Source organism: Triticum aestivum, chromosome 2B (assembly GCF_018294505.1).
Source record: "Triticum aestivum cultivar Chinese Spring chromosome 2B, IWGSC CS RefSeq v2.1, whole genome shotgun sequence".
Classification (NCBI taxonomy): Eukaryota; Viridiplantae; Streptophyta; class Magnoliopsida; order Poales; family Poaceae; genus Triticum; species Triticum aestivum.
The window spans coordinates 50649438-50670006 of record NC_057798.1 but is presented as its reverse complement, the minus strand read 5'-3'; the positions used below and the strand labels follow the sequence as shown (position 1 = coordinate 50670006).

The window sequence follows — 20569 nt, the reverse complement described above, 5'->3', positions numbered from 1 at the left end:
GGGTACAGTCCTTATTGAGAGAGTTGGGAGTTCCTCAAACTCAGCCGCCTGTCCTTTGGTGTGATAACATTGGAGCTACATATCTCTCATCTAATCCAGTGTTTCATGCTCGGACAAAGCACATAGAAGTTGACTATCATTTTGTACGGGAACGTGTTGCACAGAAGCTACTCCACATCAAGTTCATCTCCTCCAAAGATCAACTTGCTGACATTTTCACGAAGCCTCTTCCACAACCTCAGTTTGTAGGCTGCAGGCGCAATCTTAACATACTTTGTACTTCAGGGCATAGTTAAGATTGAGGGAGGGTGTTAGACTGTATTTACATATAGCTTCTGTATATGTCTTGTATATTGTATCGTACACCTTGGTGTACCCCTTATATATATGAGATAGCCACACCCTTAACGGGTGTCGTGCAGTTTCCCAAAACCCTAAGTCTTACAAGGAGGAGGTGCCCGCACGAGGACGGGGTCGAGCCGAGCCCGGGATATCGGCAACGGCCTCGGCAACCTCCATGCCCCAACCTCAGCGCTACATCCTCCACATGGCCCCCGTACCCTAGCCCCAGGTAGTACAATTTGTGCTCGGACTTTTCCTTAATAAAAATTACGACTTTGTGTAGTGGCAGGCCTTAATTCATTCATCTATTTGGGTGCCAGGTCGTGATTTGGTTCGATTGGACGCATAAATTATTGGTTGGAGGCGATGAAGGTGGGGACTGGGGAGTGGGAGGAAGGCAGCAGTCACTCATTTGCCAAATAACTGTACTGTAAGTGAAACTCGACAGCCCAGCTGGTTCACAAATAAGCGTTCGTTCAGGACGATTCTGTTGGAGATTCTGTGGAGCATGATAGATGTCCCGTCGAGGGCGTATACTCATTAGTATTAATTTGTTATCATGCCATGGATTTAATTATGTCGAGCATCTCTTTCAAGATTCTCAGATAATTCATGTCCGACAGTCCGAGGAAGCTTGATGATGGGGATAGATTGTTGTGGATCATTGACCAACTTTCCTGCAAGTGCGACCAAGACAGACTTAGTCTTTGGCATCATGCCATGTCCATTTCTTTACCTTGATAACTGACCTGCTGGCACGTTGCAGAGTCAGCTAACTTGTGCTTGGGCTTACAATAGGATGCTTCATCCAACTGTAACATATGTCATGTGCAATTTCTTTCTTTCTTTCTTCGTTACTTGGATGGCGGCAAAGAAATAATGGTCAGTGGGGAGCCAGCTTGCCCCTTTTTCCTGATAATATTCGGCTCACTTGATGCTTCCATTTGGCGGATCCTGGGGTGCACAAGCTGTAGACTGCATAACAAGCAGAGAATGGTATTTGTACTTCGATAGACTGGTTTATTCACGCGCATTTTTTTACCCACATAAACCTCACAAGTTTCTTTTCTGCTCAGATTTTTTTCAATCATCTGGGGCATGTCTGAGGGGAAAAAAAATTATCATCTTGGGCGTGACATGAATAGAACCAAGCCAAACAAGCCGGCGGCCCGGCACTGAAGAGGTTTCAACTCCCCTACCCTTCCAAGATATATCTAAGCACGTACACAAAGCATTTAACGAACATACTCCATTAGGACAAGAAGAGAGACATGGCTCCTCAAGTTTTTCGCACCCGATCTCTGATTGTTCCTTCCCACCATGCACTCTTTCTTCTCTGTGCCATCCTCCTATTTCTGTCCTCCAACACAATAGTGTTCACATCAGCACAAGCTAGCAACAAATCCGAGGATGACCGCCAAGCCCTTCTCTGCTTCAAAGCTGGCGTCTCAAGGGACCCCGCCGGTGTTCTCAGATCATGGCGCAACGACTCACTCAACTTCTGCACCTGGCAAGGAGTCGCCTGCAGCACGGCTATCCCAACCCGTGTCGTGTCCATCCAATTCAGGTCTACGGGGCTCACAGGAACACTATCCAGTTGCATAGCAGCCCTTACTTCTCTAGTGCAGATCGACCTTCCAAGCAATCAATTTTCTGGAAGCATACCTGATGAGATAAGTGAGCTTTGGAGCCTCCAATCCCTGAATCTTGCGGGCAACAATCTTGCAGGTAACATACCTCTGTCAATAGGTGCGTCAGCATCTCTTAGCTATGTCAATCTTGCAAACAATTCTCTTAGTGGAGTTATCCCTGATTCTTTAGCAAGTAGTTCGTCACTCGGTGAGATAACCCTCTCACGGAACAACTTAGCTGGGGTGATCCCAGCTAATTTGTTCAACTCATCCAAACTTCGTGTTGTTGATCTCCAGTGGAATGCTCTCTCTGGGGCTATCCCACATTTCCAAAAGATGGGAGCTCTGCAATTTCTTGCTCTTACAGGGAATGCACTTTCTGGTACCATACCATCATCTTTAGGAAATGTTTCATCCTTGCGTTCCCTCCTTCTAGCACAAAACATCTTATCAGGATCAATTCCGCAAACTTTGGGGCAAATTCCAAACCTAACAATGCTAGATCTGAGTTACAGTAGATTCTCAGGGTATGTCCCAGCCACACTGTACAATGTGTCATCACTCATATACCTTAGCCTAGGCAGCAACATATTTATTGGACAAATACCTTCCGACATTGGCCACTCACTTTCGAATCTCAGAAAATTACTAATGGGAGCCAACAACTTTCGTGGATCAATGCCAGATTCCCTGACCAACATGTCAAAGCTCCAAGCGCTTGATATTTCAAGCAACTCGCTGACTGGCGTAATGCCGTCTCTAGGATCCTTAGCATACTTGAGTGAACTGGTTCTAGGAGATAATAAACTCGAAGCTGGTGACTGGGCATTCCTTGTTTCTCTCACCAATTGCTCTCAGTTGTTAAGATTATCAGTGGATGAGAATATCCTGATTGGAAATTTGCCAAAAGCAGTAGGCAACCTTTCAATAAACCTGGTGCGGTTAAACTTTGGAAGAAACCAAATTTCTAGAAACATACCAGCTGAGATAGGGAAGCTTGTAAATCTTGCTCTGCTTGACATGGGCCAGAACATGCTCTCAGGACCAATTCCCCTCACAGTTTGGAACTTGAGCAACTTGGTTGTCCTAAAACTTTCCAGGAATAGGTTGTCAGGTCAGATTCCATCAACAGTTGGTAATCTTGTTCAACTCAGCCAGCTTCATCTTGATGATAATGAATTGTCTGGAAACATACCAGAAAATATAGGACAATGCAAAAGGCTGCTTAGGCTAAACATGTCAGTTAACCGCCTTGATGGCCCCATACCAAGAGAACTCTTCAGTATTTCCTCTCTTTCATTGGGTTTGGACTTGTCAAGCAACAACCTGATTGGACTGATACCATGGGAAGTTAGTAACCTGATCAATCTTGGCCTCCTTGATGTTTCCGACAACAGATTATCTGGTAGCCTTCCTTCTGAACTTGGCCTGTGTGTTCAACTGCTATCCCTTCAGATCAGAAGCAACATGCTTAATGGGAGTATTCCCGAGTCTTTCAGCAAACTGAAGGTCATACAGCAGATAGATCTGTCCGAGAACAATTTAACTGGTCAATTTAACTGATGAGTTCATGGCAAACGGTAGCCTGGACATGTGGATACATCCGAGGCCTCACCGAGGCAGCCCGAGGAGGCTGCTGAGCTTGGGTCAGCGGATAATTATTGCTGCTGATGTGGCTGCTGCTCTGGACTATCTACACAACCAGCTGACACCTCCTTTGATCCATTGCGATTTGAAGCCAGGCAATGTTCTGCTGGACTACGACCTGACCTCACGCATCGGTGACTTTGGGTCCGCCAAGTTTCTCTCTTCAGGTATTGGCGGACCAGAAGGCTTGGTTGGTGTCGGAGGAACGATTGGATATATTGCACCTGGTAAGTTATACTTCTTTTTTTCTTTCTTTCAAACGACTGCTGAGTTCAACTCTAACCCCTTTTGTTTTCGTTAGTTTCCCAAGCATTTATGTGCACTCTCCTGTTTACAGAATACGGTATGGGATGCAAAATATCGACAGGCTATGATGTGTACAGCTTTGGGGTGCTGCTACTGGAGATGCTCACGGCAATTCGACCAACGGACGCACTATGCGGCGACGCCCTCAGCCTCCACAAGTATGTTGACCTAGCCTTCCCTGACAGAATCACCGAGGTTCTAGATCCCCATATGCCATCTGAGGAGGATCAGGCGGCTACGTCTCTACGTATTCAGAATTATATTATACCTTTGGTCGGTATTGGTCTGATGTGTACCATGGAATCGCCGAAAGACAGACCAGGAATTCACGATGTTTGTGCCAAAATCGTCGCCATCAGAGAGGCATTCGTTGAAACCTCGTGATGACGGGCATAGTCATACAAAATTGTAGGTGTATCACTTGTAGTATAATATACCTGTAACAGTTTTAATTACGTACTATCTGATTAATAGCCACCGTTAATGCCATGTATCCGCCCAAAATAAGCGGTGTAGATCTTACTTTCTGTCTCATGTCGAAGTGAGTATTCTTTCTAGCATCTGAAATTAAGCGAATGGTGAAGCCCTTTTAAAACTTTGTTTCGCTGAATTATAGAGGCGCAGTTTCCTGCCTGAAATGCTACTAGTTAGGCATTTTTCACATTAGAAGATGTTGTCAGTTTTGGTTCTTTCCTTGATTGGATCCATGAGCGAAGGTGTGTCAAATAATATTGCGGGTACACTATGCACATTTAAACATCTACTACTAGTAAAAGCACCAAGATAGGAGCATCAGGAAACTCTGTGGCCGTGACTTGTGCTTCCCAGGTTTCCTTTGATTCAGGGTTGTTTCCCCGACTCGGCAAGTTAAGTCAAGAATTTGGGGAAGGAAGGCTGCGGCTTTGGCTTTTCCGGGTTTCCACATGATTCGATCAGGTCGTTTACTCGACTCGGCAAGTTAGGAATCTCGGAAAAGGGAAGGCGGTGCCAAGAAATGGCTCGCCTTGCCTGAAATGACATTATTATTATTATTATTCAGTTGCAGAGTTTATTCAGGTCAGTGTCGCCGGCTCTGATCCTGGCTTTTGGAGCCAAAAATTTGAAATATTTTGCGGGCATTCGAATTTGAACATCTAGTCCAGTCATGAAACACGAGGAACTCAAAACAGGAGCAGCAGGAAACTCAGCTTCTGCGGCCTTCTGAAATTCAGGTTGATTCCTCAAGAAAAATACGAAATTTGGGGGAAAAAAAAAAGGAAAGGCCACGAATTCGGTCTCTCGTCAAGTCCGCAAGTAAGGAATTCGCAGGACAGGGCCGGTTCACCCTGAAGCATGGAATACCTGCCGGCCAGCGACGGAAAACGAAAGAAGGCCTCGGCCGGCTGTGCCCAAAGGAAAGGAAAGGAATAACATACGTAGGCGCAGCCTGGACACAGAGACGAAAGTATATATAGTCGAGTACACCATTGTAATATATTCAGACTTGCTAGAACTCATCTAGATGAGATATAATTTGGTCTCATTCACCTTTTATAGCCATTGGATGTGATGCTATAAGATGCGTGTGTGCTGACGTCAGTTGTATATGTTTCTGTTTTCAAAATGAATGAGACCAAATTATATCTCATCTAGATGAGTTCTAGGTACTCTCTAATAGTATATTTGTCAAAAACGTTCTTATATTTTGGAACAGAGAAAATACTGTATAATAAGACCCTTTTAGTAACAATACAGTGCGAGCCAAAATCCAAAGCAATTCAAAGGGTGCATATCTGAATACTCAGAGCTTAGCTACTCGTCGATAAACAAAACGACAAACTACTCCCTCCGGTCCATACTAAGTGTTGATGTCGTTTTGAATTAGCTGGGTTGAACTACTCGTAGTACAAAACCGCGACACTTATAAAATGACAACCATGCTACCATGCACCTAATTAATTCTTATGCAAGAGTTCATGTCATGCATCTTCTCTTGAGCTGCAACTTCCTTCTATCGCATATTCAAGTTGTTTCCAACACCAAAACTGTCCAATATGCATGCCATGGCATCTGAACTGTTAGTTTACCCTATTAGCCCCTCTCGTATGCTCCACCCATCGGTATGTTGTTTCGTACATGCGGTCCAATACCCTGAAACGTATAGGATTAGAATCATTATCATATCTTTTTTCATTGTTGTTGTTGATTGTTTGATTTGTAGGAGGACTGAACTGAGTATACGTTTCGTCGTGGCATTTTCTTATGAGACCACCTATCTGCATGCTGGTACGCCGCAGATGTGCACGAATCATGAAGAGCAATGAATGCGCGGTATCGTGGAAGGGCGGTGTGCTTTTCTTTTTTCCTTTTCTTTTGAGCACAGTGCATACGCAGGCGCTCGTACATACACGCATACACTCAACCCTATGAATGCACACGTGCACACCCTACCTCCTATGAGCACCTTTAAGAGACTGAGCTGGCATATTATCTTTGTTGTTGACGGGGACGTATCCTTCAACTAAACGCGCGTCGCCAAAAGCCCTGAATTAAATCCAGAAATAGTGCGAGCAGCAGAACTTGAAATCTGATGAGTTGGGTATACAACACAGGACAATATGGTTGTGACGATGATGTTGATGGAGTGGTCTGACAATATACTCCCTCTGTTCCAAAATACTTGACTTCCATTTGTCAAAAAATGAATGTACCTATATACTAAAACATGTCTAGATACATCTATATTTTGACAAATGGAAGCCATGTATTGTGAAACGGAGGGAGTATTTTGCAGTTGCAAATGGAGCGAACACGTAGACGTTGACCAAAACCAAGAGGGGAGGAGAGGAGCGTTTGGGTTTTGGCAGCCGGGCAGGGCCGGAAAGAAACCCCCGGTTTTGTGACGCTCCCGGCTCCCCAAGTCCCCCGACCCCTGCCAGGGGAGCCGCCTACCGCACTGTACCTGTACTGTACGTGCCAGCCCCCGGCCCCCCGCACCCCGCACCCCGCACGGCACCAGTCACCACCCAACCCGAGAGGAGCGCCGCCGCGGCACCATTTTTCCGAGCCGCCCGACCGCAGCGGCGGCCAAGGGGCCACGACCTCTTTGCGTTTCCGCCCCGGGCGGTCAGAGTATTCTATTCCTCCACCCGCCCCCTCGGCGATCTCAAGAGCTTCCAACCCAACCCCCTTTGGCCTTTCTCCTCTTCGATATCCCCGATAAAACCTCCATCTCCCCCCTCCCCCTCCCCCCGTCCCCATCCCCGCCCGTCCTATCGCCACTTCGCCCCGCCCGCCAGCCGCCCCGCTCCGCCTAGTCTTCTCCGAAGGAAGCTGCCGCAGCCAACTGCGACGGCCGCCGACGGACCGAGCCAGGGCCCATGGCGCTCTCCTGCATGAGGTGCCCGGCGGCCGGCGCCGGCGGAGGCGCTGCGGCCGCCCGCCGCCCCGCGGGCCCGCGGCTGGTGCCCTCCTCGTCCATCGCCGTCTCCTTCGCCAGATGCGGCGGGAGATCGGCCGCGGCCGCCGCCTCGGGGTGGCGCATCCACGCCGTCGCCGGGAAAGGAGGTGGGCGCTCTCTTCTCCACTTGCTCTCTTCCGCCGGGGTGTCCATTCTCTCCGCGCTCTTGCCCTCTCCTCCTTCTCCGGTTGGAAATTCCGCAGATACCTTAGGTGAGGCCACGGGTTGGGGGTTGCGCGCTTACATGCTTGTGTTGGATGATGCAGTTGCCTGAGCCTAGCCACCCCTAGAGCCCAGATTCCTCGACTGAATTGGCCGTTGACTTTTGTGCCTCCGAGCTTCCTCCTATAGCTCTGCCGCATTCTGCTCCTGCATTACCACCAACATTCTTTCTGCAATACTATCTGAATCCTGCCACTCTGGTGCACGGTTACCAGCCTTACTTACTGTCTAACAAATTGGGTCGCCATTCATTAATCAGAACAAGATAAACGAAGTGGGTCTACGAATTTGAGACGATTCCCGCTAGCTCTGGTAACTTATAGGTATTTAAATCCAACATCTACTCAAAATCTTAAGGAACCCCCAGCGTCTTCTTTCAGTTAGTAATGCTATTACATCTGTTCGTATTGTTGATGCTTAATATAATAACTAAGAATTGGTTCTCAGGTCAACTTTTACCTGCCTCGTTTTGATTTACTTCCAGCACATAGTGCGTGTGATGAAATCCTGTTGCTTAACTACTCCCTCCGTATCAAAATATAAGACTTTTTGTAGGCTAGTTTAGCTTACACAAACGCCTTATATTTTGGTACAGAGGTATACACCTAGATACATCCTCTTTTATTTATTTTGATGACAAGTATTTCCGGACGGAGGGAGTAGTAGTATAAGTGATACACAATGGCTGTTTTTACTCATTTTACACTCCACCATCAGTGAAAGCCCCCATGGATGCCGTGGAGAGCGCTGTTGCTCCTGCCGCCCCGTCAATGGTGGAAAATGGCAGTTCATCAATCACCGTAGAGGAATTTGAAGATTTAGCCTCCCTAGTGAAGGATGACGAGGCGTCGGTTAGCATCACTGTAGTTGGAGCGTCCGGTGACCTTGCGAAGAAGAAGATATTTCCTGCCCTTTTTGCTCTTTACTATGAAGGCTGTCTTCCCAAGGTTTGTATATTGCTCTCTCCAACCTATATTCAGATTTACCCACCTTTTCTAAGGACAATCTAAAGTATTTTCTTCTGTAGCATTTCTCCATCTTTGGCTATGCACGAAGTAAAATGACAGATGCTGAACTGAGAGACATGGTCAGCAAAACACTGACTTGTCGGATTGATAAAAGGTGCTTATCTTGGCAGACCTTGCAATCATAACTTATGAAGTAAATAAATCCTGTGTGAAGAGATGCATTTCCCTTGGTGCTGCTTTAAACTGTTCTGTTTTTTTCCTTTCAGGGAGAACTGTAGTGAGAAAATGGAAGAGTTTCTGAAACGATGCTTCTACCACTCAGGTCAATATGATTCAGAGGAAGATTTCAAGGAGCTAAGCAAGAAGATCAAACAACATGAGGTTTGTATAACCACTTCAAATGAAACCAAGAATGGATCATTGATTTTACTTGTGATGATGAGGTTACAGTATTTCTAGTTGTTTGGGATGAATTCTTCATAGGACCTATTTTATGTATGCAACTATTGATGTACTTCTGTTAGAATTGATGTATGCAACTATTTTATTCTTAATCCATCTCCATTTCAAAAAATTAATGTACTTGTATTCTGATAAATTCTTGTTCTTTATATGCAGGGTCCCAGAGTATCTAACCATCTTTTCTACCTGTCAATACCGCCAAATATATTCCTGGATGTTGTCAAATGTGCAAGCAAATCAGCATCATCTGTGAGTGGCTGGACAAGGGTAATTGTTGAAAAACCCTTTGGCCGGGACTCAGAGTCTTCTGCTGCCCTAACAAAAGGTCTGAAGCAGTACCTGACAGAGGACCAAATCTTCAGGTGATACAGGCATCTAGTTTGATTTTTGTGAATTGTTCATGTTTTCTTGTATAGCGAATTTAGATATACCTCTCATTCTCATATCCCATAAATACCAAAGCAGCCTGCCAATTGGAAAACATATAAGTGGTGATATGATCCCTTGGGAATTCAAGAACATGAGATGCATCATAGTTATTTTCATAGAGTGAGATGCTTATGAATGTTGTGCTCATTTATATTTGTTATGCAGGATTGACCATTACTTGGGAAAGGAGCTGGTGGAGAACTTATCTGTCCTTCGCTTCTCGAATCTTGTTTTTGAGCCTCTGTGGTCAAGGCAGTACATAAGGAATGTGCAACTGATATTCTCAGAAGACTTTGGCACTGAAGGGCGAGGAGGGTAATGATCTGTTCGTCATTTATGGCACCATGTTGCTTCCCTTGGATTGTCTCTTACCTTATTGTTGAAATACTCAGGTACTTTGATAGCTACGGTATTATCCGAGACATAATGCAGAACCATCTTCTTCAGATACTAGCTCTATTTGCAATGGAAACTCCTATTAGCTTGGAAGCAGAGGACATACGAAACGAGAAGGTTTGTGCCCGTTCCTTAGTAATATTAATGAAATGATATATCGTATTTTAAGTTACCGAGACATGCAGTTTTAACTGAAAAACTGTTGGTGCCTGCTGGGGACAGTGGGATGGCCAATCCCCCTCCCATTAGAAACCTGTTTTATCTTCACTCTGTTACATGCTTTACAGCAGCATACATCAATTTTGTTATTGTTACATACTTTAAAGCTGCATACATCAGTTTTATAATCTGTGTTTTATGTGAAATGAGCATACTGATTCTAAAATCACTATTTATTGATCTTCGGTATTACTTCCGTATATTCCTTTCAGGTGAAAGTTTTGCGCTCCATGAAGCCGTTGCGACTAGAAGATGTGGTAATAGGACAGTATAAAAGTCATACGAAGGGTGGTATTACATACCCTGGATACACTGAAGATAAGACGGTGCCCAAGGGTAGTCTGACTCCAACATTTGCTGCAGCTGCGCTTTTTATAAATAACGCTAGATGGGATGGAGTTCCCTTTCTCATGAAGGCTGGGAAAGCTTTGCATACTAAACAGTAAGTGCACTTCAAAAAAGTTGTTATCAGTATGATGCCTACCCTTTGCTATTCAGCTATATGTTAATATTTTGTTGAATGTTTAACTTCTAACCTGATGTCATTTTAAATATATTTTTTGTGTGTTTATTTAATTTTTAGTGGTACGCAGTTAGACCAACTTATTCTGCATATGTAAGAATGTTATCACCAAGTACATTGGCTGTACTCTTGACTCTTAAGATATGACAAAGAATAAGTTGAAGTATATTTGTATTTTTGATCTTGGATTGGTAACACAAAATTGTTTGTCTTCAAAATCTCTTTTTTGGTTTATCTTTTATGCAGTCGATCCTTACTCATGTTACAAGTTGCATGACAATTAAATACAAATTTCAGGGCTGAGATTAGAGTACAGTTCCGACATGTTCCTGGAAATCTCTACAAGGGGTCTTTTGGAACAGATCTTGACAGGGCTACTAACGAGCTTGTGATACGCGTGCAACCAGACGAAGGAATTTACCTAAAGATTAACAACAAGATTCCTGGTCTTGGCATGAGACTAGATAGAAGTAATTTGAATCTGCACTATGCAGCAAGGTGAGATGAAGTTTCCAACACTTTTGTATTTGTGCCTAGTGGGATTTGTTTATTAGGAAGAATGGAAGTGTTAGTTCTGACATTGTAGGCTGTACCTAAGATGCTCATCTCTTCGCATGTAAGCAATTAGACAAAAACTGTAGTTCTAGCATTTGCTTCTTTGTTTCTGTTGGTTTGTGTAGGGCTTAGTCTGCCTTGGTAATTGTAGCTGTGGGTGAGATGTGTAGTATGAGGTGTCTGCTGGAGATTACAAAATTGGATAAAAACTTGGACATTCAAAGATTTAGGGGACATGCGAATTGGCATTTTTATTGAGCATCCATAGTTTATTTTGGAGAAACTGCATATGGTGCTTGATCAAACTCCATGAATTGGATAAACTTTTCAATTGAAAGAGTAAATCCATCCAGTTTATTACAGCCCTTGTTTATGATATGTTAAAATGTTCCCTTTTCAGTCCCTTGGTCGTAATTACTTGTGTCTTTTGAGTGATGGCCACAGTAGTAACAATTTGCAGCAGCCACTTGGTCGTAATATCTAAAGTGGTGTCGTATAAACTTGGCTCAGGTACCCGAAGGAGATACCGGATGCCTACGAGAGGCTGTTGCTCGACGCGATAGAAGGAGAGCGAAGGCTCTTCATCCGGTCGGACGAGCTGGACGCCGCGTGGGAGCTCTTCACGCCCCTTCTGAAGGAACTGGAGCAGAAGCGGATGGCCCCTGAGCTTTACCCCTACGGGAGCCGTGGGCCTGTGGGCGCTCACTACCTGGCAGCCAAGTATAACGTGAGATGGGGCGACCTGGGCGGCTCGGAACACTAGGAAGAGAGTGTAGTTTCACGCGGGTGGTGATGATTTCTGTTTTTGGCGGTGATTGATTCCGCCGTCACAATTTCCGCAAAAGGCCTGCACGCCCCCAGATAGTGGGAGATGCAGGGAACAGGTCTGAATAAGGGTGAGCGGTCGGTGATGCTTGTGTTCGTCGATCGACCGTGAATATATTTGTTGGTACCACTGGCTTACATATTCTGTGATTCTTAAGAGGCGAAGCTGAGGGCAGAAAGCCCATTCATCTTGGCTGTTCATCGGCTCATTTGGTGTTGTCTGGCCTGGGCTGGGCTGGGCTGTTGTATTGGAACTGCTGATTGTGTAACTGCAAAAGGTGTTGCTTCTTTACTGATGCCGGTGTTCGGTTGGACATACTCGGTGGTACACTATATAAGACTTATTACTGCAATCGTTTTTTTGAGGGGATTTTTTACTGCAATCTGGACAAGTACTACCACCTCTGTACACCACGTCTTTTGCAGTTTAATTTGAACTGCAAAAACGTTTTACATACATTAGTTTTACAGAGGGAGGGAGTAGACAAAACAACTCCGTATATATTATGCACGGTTGGTAGTGAATTTGTAGTACAAGATGAGCGTCATGCATGCATTCTCCTTTTGTCTAGGAAGAGTCCACTTATACATGTCCCTTTTACACTGATGCCGTAGCAAGTCGTTTATGTGCGTGGTTTTCTCCGCTCGACTTGGATGGAATTTCCCCCCCTCAAAGTCGGTCAAGACGATGATGACGCTTGCAGACTTTGCCATCATCGTCGACTTCCTCTCCTCGCTCGTTTTCGCCGAATCTGCAACCAACTCGCAAACTACTCCCTACTAACAAAGTTGGATCATCTATTTTGAAACGGAGGGAGTACATCTGTGCTGCTGGTTGCTGTGTATGACGACCAAGTTTGTTTCACGGATAAAGGGATCATGCTGCATGGGTCGGTTCCGCATTCCCGGTGTGTGCAGCCAAGTTTCTGTTCGGTTTGTGTGCTCCATGGGCGTGCTTGGTGGCCTGCACCGGTTGGTTTTCGTCTCCTTGCATCGGGCTCTTCATTTTCTTAGGCGATTGTAGAGCTGGGTCGAGCTCGGCGCCACATACTCCTCCTCCCCTACACACCGTGAGCCTTGATGAGAGGAAACACACCCGTTCTTAATTACCGGGCTTGGCTGGGAGTTGCTTTAAGATTCATGCCATGTAGCTCGAATAGTAAACATAACGGGCGTGAGCAAGGAAGATGCGGACTACCAGACGCCTCCTCCTGTGTATTTCCGGTGGGTTTGTCTTGAAGAAAAAACAGTAATTTCCGGCGGGTCCCCCTCCCATCATGGCATCATCCTTCCATCCGTATGATGTCATGGCCTGGAATATGCATGAGGCACGCCCATCAAGTCGTTGCGAGGTAGCCGTCCGTCCGCCTCGATCGCTTCGCTTTCGGCGAAATGTCCGCCTCTGCGTATGCAAATGTGCACCTCTGGCTGCCCGTGTGCACGGTGCGCTCATGGTGTCTTGTCTAGCTCTCGTCGTCGCTTATCCTAAGTTCCTAACGACCCCCGCTCAAGCTCATATATGCCCCGCCTCCATCTCATTCCTCAGTAGCTAGTAGGAGTACCCAGTTAAGCTCAGCCGTGCTCCTGTGTTAGTTCAACAACGAGCTACCAGTCAAACACCCGAGCAAGCTACGTCGTGCCCCAGCCCCAGCCGAGCGATCGTAGCGATCGTGATCGATGGAGCGCAGCCGCCACCGTGTGCCGCCGGCGGCGGTGCTGCTCACGCTCGTGGCGGCGGTGGTGGCGGCCGTCGTCGGGCGCTGCGGCGCGCAGCTGCCGATCCCGGTGAGGACGGACGGGTTCGTGTACGGGGGCCACGCGGCGGCGCCCGCGTGGGGCGACGCGGTGGTGGTGGAGGCCTTCTTCGACCCGGTCTGCCCCGACAGCCGCGACGCCTGGCCGCCGCTGCAGAGGGCCGCCGCCCACTACGGCGCCCGCCGCGTCGCCGTCGTCGTGCACCTCTTCCCGCTCCCGTAAGTCGCGCGCCCAGTCAACCATGGAAGCCATGCTCTCTTTTTCTTTCCTGCGTGCATAGGAATTGTCGTCTGGTTTTGTCTTGGTACCTCAGTCAGTCAGATTCTTCTGCCTCGGTTTCTATTTTCTACTCCCCCATTCGAAATTACTTGTCACAAAAATAAATGAAGATGGATGTATCTACAACTAAAATACATTTAGATACATTTATTTTTTGGACGAGTAATTCCGAACAAAGGGAGTAGCAAATTCAGCAGTGGTATAAGTAATTGCTTGTGAATTCGGCGAGTGAAATCCAACCGAAATTCCAAATAAATAAAGTAGGTACACGTCTGAGTTGTGACTCGCCTGTGCTCAGACGTGTCAGCCCAGGTCAGGTCTAGCTAGCCAACACATATCGACACGAGTGTGGACTGAAAACATGGAGCCCTTTCCAATGTTTCCCATTTTGTTGCGTGCCTCGCTACCGTCCATTTAACTGCACCTCACAGAACTGAAACCCATTCTGTGTAATCTGCCCGTAAAAAGAGGTTAAAAAAAACAGTTCCTCGTGGGGTGGCACAATGGTAATCAAAGGCAAGATTGATCCTAAAAAAAAGACAAGATTTTATTCTTTTTCTATGGGCACTCCCAACTGGTCTTATAGTTGGTATTAAATATGTTACACCTCACCTACTTTCCAACTAGAGCGTGGTCGAGTTTTGTAGCTTAGAGAAAACAAAAGCACCACTATTATTTTCTTCCATGCTAGCGTTGCATATCTTTTGTGTATTCCTGGAACAAAATATAGGCTGCTTTTTGCTCATGTCAATTCAATCCAATCGCCCTCCACTCACAAAAGAAAAAGAAAAAGGAAACAAAAGATGCCCCAACCATGCATTAGGCAACACACAATGATAAGACATATGATCGAGGTGCAAGTCATGACAACATCATTGATAGTACTAGCACTAATTAGAGTAGTACTTGAAATTCGATCCTCAGCTTGAAAGACAAATTAAAGGATCATTCAATAGCACCAAATTCAAATTAGAACCGATTTTGCCTTCATCATTTTTTATTTCTCATGAAATTTAATTCAGCCATAAAACATGATGACATGCATAGTCAATGCACCGGTAACCACATTTTCTACTATTTTGGAAAATTTCTCGAAATTCATTTGCTGAAAATTTGGTTAATGCATCTTGCGAATGTTTTGTTTCGGTTTCCATGCGTAGGGAGCATCGAATATGTTACTGAAATTCGTATTGCACATTTTGCAACCAATAAACTGAACTTCTTCCACTCAAGAAGAAAGAACTAAAAACTTGTTAGCGGTATGATTTAGTATCATATGCTTTCGGTATTTATTAAGCAAGCAAAAGCGTCTAATGACAATGATGTTTGGAAAAAAAAACTTCAAAAGTTTTCATTAGAAACTCAGCTTACATCATCCGTCATATTAAAAAAGCGCAAAAGGAAATTAAAAAAATCTTCATCTTTTATTTGATATCCTAACCTCTTTTGGCTTACAAAAATCATAAAAGTGTTATTTCACCAGCTCCAAGAGTAACTCTGAAGAAACTTTTACTGGTTTAGTTTGTGACGTGATTTTCTCTGTGAAATTTGCAGCTACCACAGCAGCGCCTTCATGGCTTGCCGGTCGATCCACACGGTGCACAAACTAAATGCGTCAGCCGTGTATCCCCTGCTCGAAAACTTCTTCAAATACCAGGTTAATTGTCTCTTGCCTGCCCTGCTTCTTTATTACCCACTCTATCACACTTCAAAAGGTGCAAAAAGAGAGAAAGAGGAGAAAATCAAGCATAATAACATTTTGAAAAGACGAGGGTATTTCGGTAATATTCGCCATAGGAGAGGTGGTGTTGCCTTTTTTAGAGGGAGCTGACTAGGCTTTGCTTTTTGAGGCAAAGAGAGGGAACCGAGAAGCACCCTGCTCACATCACATTGGATGAGACCACCATGCAATGTTTTCTTCTCCATGCCAAGCACCATCTATACAAGCAAAAGCTCATATTCCACAGCTTGTTTTTCCACCATGGCTTTTCCGGTGCATACATCAAGCACAGTATATGACACTTCCATTTATGTTCCAAGGGATAAATACCTTCAGAATTGATCACAACATACCGCACACAATACAGCCACGAGGATTTCAAGGATGGTTATATTTCAGGAGGGTTATTACAACATGCCGACATACACCAAAACAAGAGCGGCGGTGGTCGCCGAAATAGCGAACAACCTTGTCGCCCCCATCATTGGTGAGGCCAATTTGGCAGCATACAAAGCGGGGTTCAATGACACGCAGTCGGATCAGGCCACAAGGATTTCCTTCAAGGTTTGTTGAACTTGTATCGCATTATATGTCATACTTCATATTCGGTATTGTTCTAGACGCATTATTCACCGTGCGTTTTCTCTGTTTTGAAGTTTGGTTGTGCACGAGGCGTCACCGGGACACCCTACTACTTTGTTAATGGCATACCACTAAGTGACTCTGGTTCTCCTATGGACTACAACAAGTGGATATCCACACTTGATCCGTTGGTTGGCAAGATGTAGGGAGCTATCTCGCTGCAAATAAATAACTCCAAATTGTAACCAGTATTAGCCAAATAAGTGGAGGCCATAAATAACTTGATTTTGCCATGATGTTGATGGAAGTATGTGTTCGTTATCATGCATGATAATGTTTGTAAGTCAGGCATGTAGTTCTCTCAAGGGCTACCAAAGAGTTCACACACAGTGCCCCCTCGTGCACGCGAAAATCAATTGACAACTTTGGAGCATGTTTTTATAAGGCTTTGCAATTTGAGTATGAGAATACAATGAGTACGAAAATCCAACGTCCCAAATAGGTCATACAACCTAGGTCGTACTTGCACTTGTGAGTTCTGGTCGCATGTCACGGTAGCTGAGGACAAAAGTTTCCGAGCGCACATTAATACTAGGATCAGGTCAGCTCAGCTCTAGCTAGCAAACACATCCAATGTTTTTTCTTTCTTATTATCAGAATCGCACAGAGTGAAAATTGCAAGCTAGCAGGGCAGTTCTTTTGGCAGCTTAAAAAATAAGCCGCCTCCTCCATCCCGTCCTTCTCCATCCCCGCCGGGGCCGGCCGGAGCCGCCAGGCCCTGCCGCGCGGCGCTGGCGGCGGTGGGCCGTCCCTTCCCCGCTCGCTCTTGGGGGGCGCGGGGGCCTCCCGATGGCGGCGGTGCTGCTCGGCCTTTGCGGTGGGGTTCGGCGGTGGGAGTCCGGCGAGCTCCGTGGCTCTCGGTGCGGCGGCGCGGCCGTTGGCCGCGGGGCGGCGTGGCGGTGCTGGTGGCCGGCGGCGCCCGCGCGGCCCAGATCTGGGCTCTTTCGGGCCCCATCTGGGCTAGGGCGGGTCGGCAACTCGGTGCGTGGCGGCGCTGCTCCCTGGTTGGTGGTGAAGTGGCGGTGGTCTGCAGGCGGTGGCGGCTTCGTCGGCCGACGAGCTGCAGCGTGACGGCAGGGGCTGTTCGGACCCTGTTGGGTTCGGCCGGGCCTCGGTGCCTGGCAGGCCCCTTGTCCGCGCGTTCGGTCGGCTCCGCGGTGGCGGTGGTGGTTGCCCCCTCACATCGGTGATGTTGCGGATGCCCCCAAGGACACTCTCCCTTCTCCCATCCTCCAGGTCTCGTGTCGGTGACCTCAGGGAGACGGCGGAGTTGATCCGGTGATCGTGGTGGCACATGTTGGTGGGCGGCGCGATGGGCGGTGCACTATGATTCGTCTGGGGGGTGGTGGGGGTTTGGGTTGGGAGAAATCTCTGGCGGCTTGTCCGGCCCCGACGCGGCGACGCCTGTGGGTGCCGTCGGACCTTCCTGAAGGGCGTCGGGTACACCCCTCCCCTCACTGCCCTCCTGCGTACCGGGGGAAACGCTAGGACTAGTCCGGGCAGCAGCGGCGTCGTCGTCGCCTCCTTCTTGAAGGTGTTGCTTGAAGCCTCCCCCAAGCTTGTGGGAGACTCTCTTCTTCGATTTGCACAAAATTATATATTTGCCGCAAGGCAGCTTGTTTCTTATGAGCAGGAAAATATTTAGTAGAGAAGTAATAAATCATATCCTGGGGACTACGTACACAACCAGGATCAAGAGAATTAAACCAAGTTTTAGCACCACCCTTTAATGAGAACGGAAATATCTTAATGATATAATAATAGCGAGACTTTTCATCATTAGTAAACAAGGTGGCTATATCATTCAACTTGATAAGATGTGCCACAACAATTTCAAATTCATAGCCATAAAAAGGATCAGATTCAACCAAAATAATTATCTCAGGATCAACAGAGAATTCATAATCCTTATCAGTAACAAAGATAGGTGAAGTAGCAAAAGCAGGGTCATATTTCATCCTAGCATTCAGAGTTTTCTGTTTAAGTTTAGCTAGTAATTTCTTAAGATCAGATCTATCATTGCAAGCAAAAAGATCTCAAGCAGTTTCTTCATCCATAACATAACCCTCAGGAACAACAGGCAATTCATATTTAGGGGGAGAACCTTCATCATCACTATCATCAATAATTTCATCTTCAATAATTTCATTCTCTCTAACCCTAGCAAGTTGTTCATCTAGAAATTCACCTAATGACACAGTAGTATCAAGCACAGAAGTAGTTTCATCAAGTATCATGCATAGTAGAAGTGGCATCATCAATAACATGCGACATATCAGAATTCATAGCAGTAGCAGGTTTAGGTGTCGCAAACTTACTCAAAACAGAAGAAGAATCTAGTGCAGAGCTAGATGGCAGTTCCTTACCTCCCCTCGTAGTTGAGGGAAAAATCTTAGTTCTTTCGTCTTTCAAGTTCCTCATAGTGATCAGCAGATATAAATCCCAAGTGACTCAAAGAATAGAGCTATGCTCCCCAGCAACGGCGCCAAAAAATAGTCTTGATAACCCACAAGTATAGGGAATCGCAACAGTTTTCGAGGGTAGAGTATTCAACCCAAATTTATTGATTCGACACAAGGGAAGCCAAAGAATATTCTCAAGTATTAGCAGTTGAGTTGTCAATTCAACCACACCTGGATAACTTAGTATCTGCAGCAACGTATTTAGTAGCAAAGTAGTATGGAAGTAATGGTAACAGTGGTAAAAGTAACGATAGCAGTTTTATAGTAATTGTAATAGTAGCAACGGAAAAGTAAATAAGCGAAGCACAATATGTGAAAAGCTCGTAGGCATTGGATCAGTGATGGATAATTATGTCGGATGCGATTCCTCATGTAATAGTTATAACATAGGGTGACATAGAACTAGCTCCAGTTCATCAACGTAATGTAGGCATGTATTCCGAATATAGTCATACGTGCTCACGGAAAAGAACTTGCATGACATCTTTTGTCCTATCCTCCCATGGCAGCGGGGTCCTAGTGGAAACTAAGGGATATTAAGGCATCCTTTTAATAGAGTACCGGACCAAAGCATTAACACATAGTGAATACATGAACTCCTCAAACTACGGTCATCACCGAGAAGTATCCCGATTATTGTAACTTCGGAGTTGTCGGATCATAACACATAATAGGTGACTATAGACTTGCAAGATAGGATCAAGAACTAACATATATTCATGAAAACATAATAGGTTCAGATCTGAAATCATGGCACTCGGGCCCTAGTGACAAGCATTAAGCATAGCAAAGTCATAGCAACATCAATCTCAGAACATAGTGGATACTAGGGATCAAACCCTAACAAAACTAACTTGATTACATGGTAAATCTCATCCAACCCATTAACGTCCAACAAGCCTATGATGAAATTACTCACGCACGATGGTGAGCATCATAAAATTGATGATGGAGGATGGTTGATGATGACGACGACGACGAATCCCCCTCTCCGGAGCCCTGAACGGACTCCAGGTCAGCCCTCCCGAGAGAGATTAGGGCTTGGCGCCGGCTCCGTATCGTAAAACGCGATGAAACTTTCTCTCTGATTTTTTTCTCTGCGGAACGGAATATATAGAGTTGGAGTTGAGGTCGGTGGAGCATCAAGGGGCCCACGAGACAGGGGGGCGCGCCCAGGGGAGGGGGCACGCCCCCACCCTTGTGGACAGGGTGTGGGGCCCCTGGCCTTGATTCTTTCGCTAGTATTTTTTTTTAATTTTCAAAAGTTATCTCCGTGGATTTTCAGGTCATTCCGAGAACTTTTGTTTTCTGCACAATAAACACCACCATGGCAGTTCTGCTGAAAACAGCGTCAGTCCGGGTTAGTTTCATTCAAATTATGCAAATTAGAGTCCAAAACAAGGGCAAAAGTGTTTGGAAAAGTAGATACGTTGGAGACGTATCACATAACAACATTGATAAAGATCAGGTGGATGAACTGCCACGGTTTCCATGCCAAACGACCGCTCATGCGAGCGCTCGCAGCCCCACCATTATTTCTCGTACCTCGCCTCCTGGCTTGACTCCGTGTGGGCCTCTTCCCGACTCCCCAGCGCCACGGGTACTCCCTTCCCTCCATCCCCTCCCCGGCGACGGGATCCACCGCCCAACGATTGACGCCCATGACACCCGCTACTACCTCCTGCCCACCGTGGTTGGAGGCGGAGCTTCTGGTGTCAGCGTTCGAGTTGCAGTGATCCATCGCCAG

The 20569-nt window shown here is 46.0% G+C and overlaps 2 protein-coding genes and 1 pseudogene across 3 annotated transcripts; all 3 read left to right on the top strand.

Annotated features, from left to right (window-relative positions):
* Nucleotides 1-1451: 1451 nt before the first annotated feature.
* LOC123038926 (LRR receptor-like serine/threonine-protein kinase FLS2) lies at nt 1452-6140 on the top strand (annotated as a pseudogene).
* Nucleotides 6141-7150: 1010 nt separating this feature from the next.
* Nucleotides 7151-12258, top strand: LOC123043402 (glucose-6-phosphate 1-dehydrogenase 2, chloroplastic). 2 transcript variants are annotated; one of them, XM_044465823.1, is made up of 10 exons: nt 7151-7472; nt 8305-8534; nt 8615-8709; nt 8822-8936; nt 9174-9379; nt 9612-9761; nt 9839-9959; nt 10274-10503; nt 10882-11082; nt 11650-12258. In XM_044465823.1, the coding sequence occupies exons 1-10, from the start codon at nt 7286-7288 to the stop codon at nt 11900-11902; spliced, it is 1788 nt and encodes a 595-aa protein (XP_044321758.1). In that variant the 5' UTR covers nt 7151-7285; the 3' UTR covers nt 11903-12258. The 2 variants fall into 2 exon arrangements, with proteins under 2 accessions (XP_044321758.1, XP_044321757.1); XM_044465822.1 differs by having other exon boundaries at nt 7151-7577.
* A 1071-nt stretch (nt 12259-13329) lies between these two features.
* LOC123043405 (uncharacterized) lies at nt 13330-16744 on the top strand. The gene is made up of 4 exons (XM_044465827.1): nt 13330-13937; nt 15553-15655; nt 16118-16282; nt 16375-16744. Exons 1-4 carry the CDS (start codon nt 13642-13644, stop codon nt 16504-16506), a joined length of 696 nt encoding a protein of 231 aa, XP_044321762.1. The 5' UTR covers nt 13330-13641; the 3' UTR covers nt 16507-16744.
* The last annotated feature ends 3825 nt before the right edge of the window (nt 16745-20569 follow it).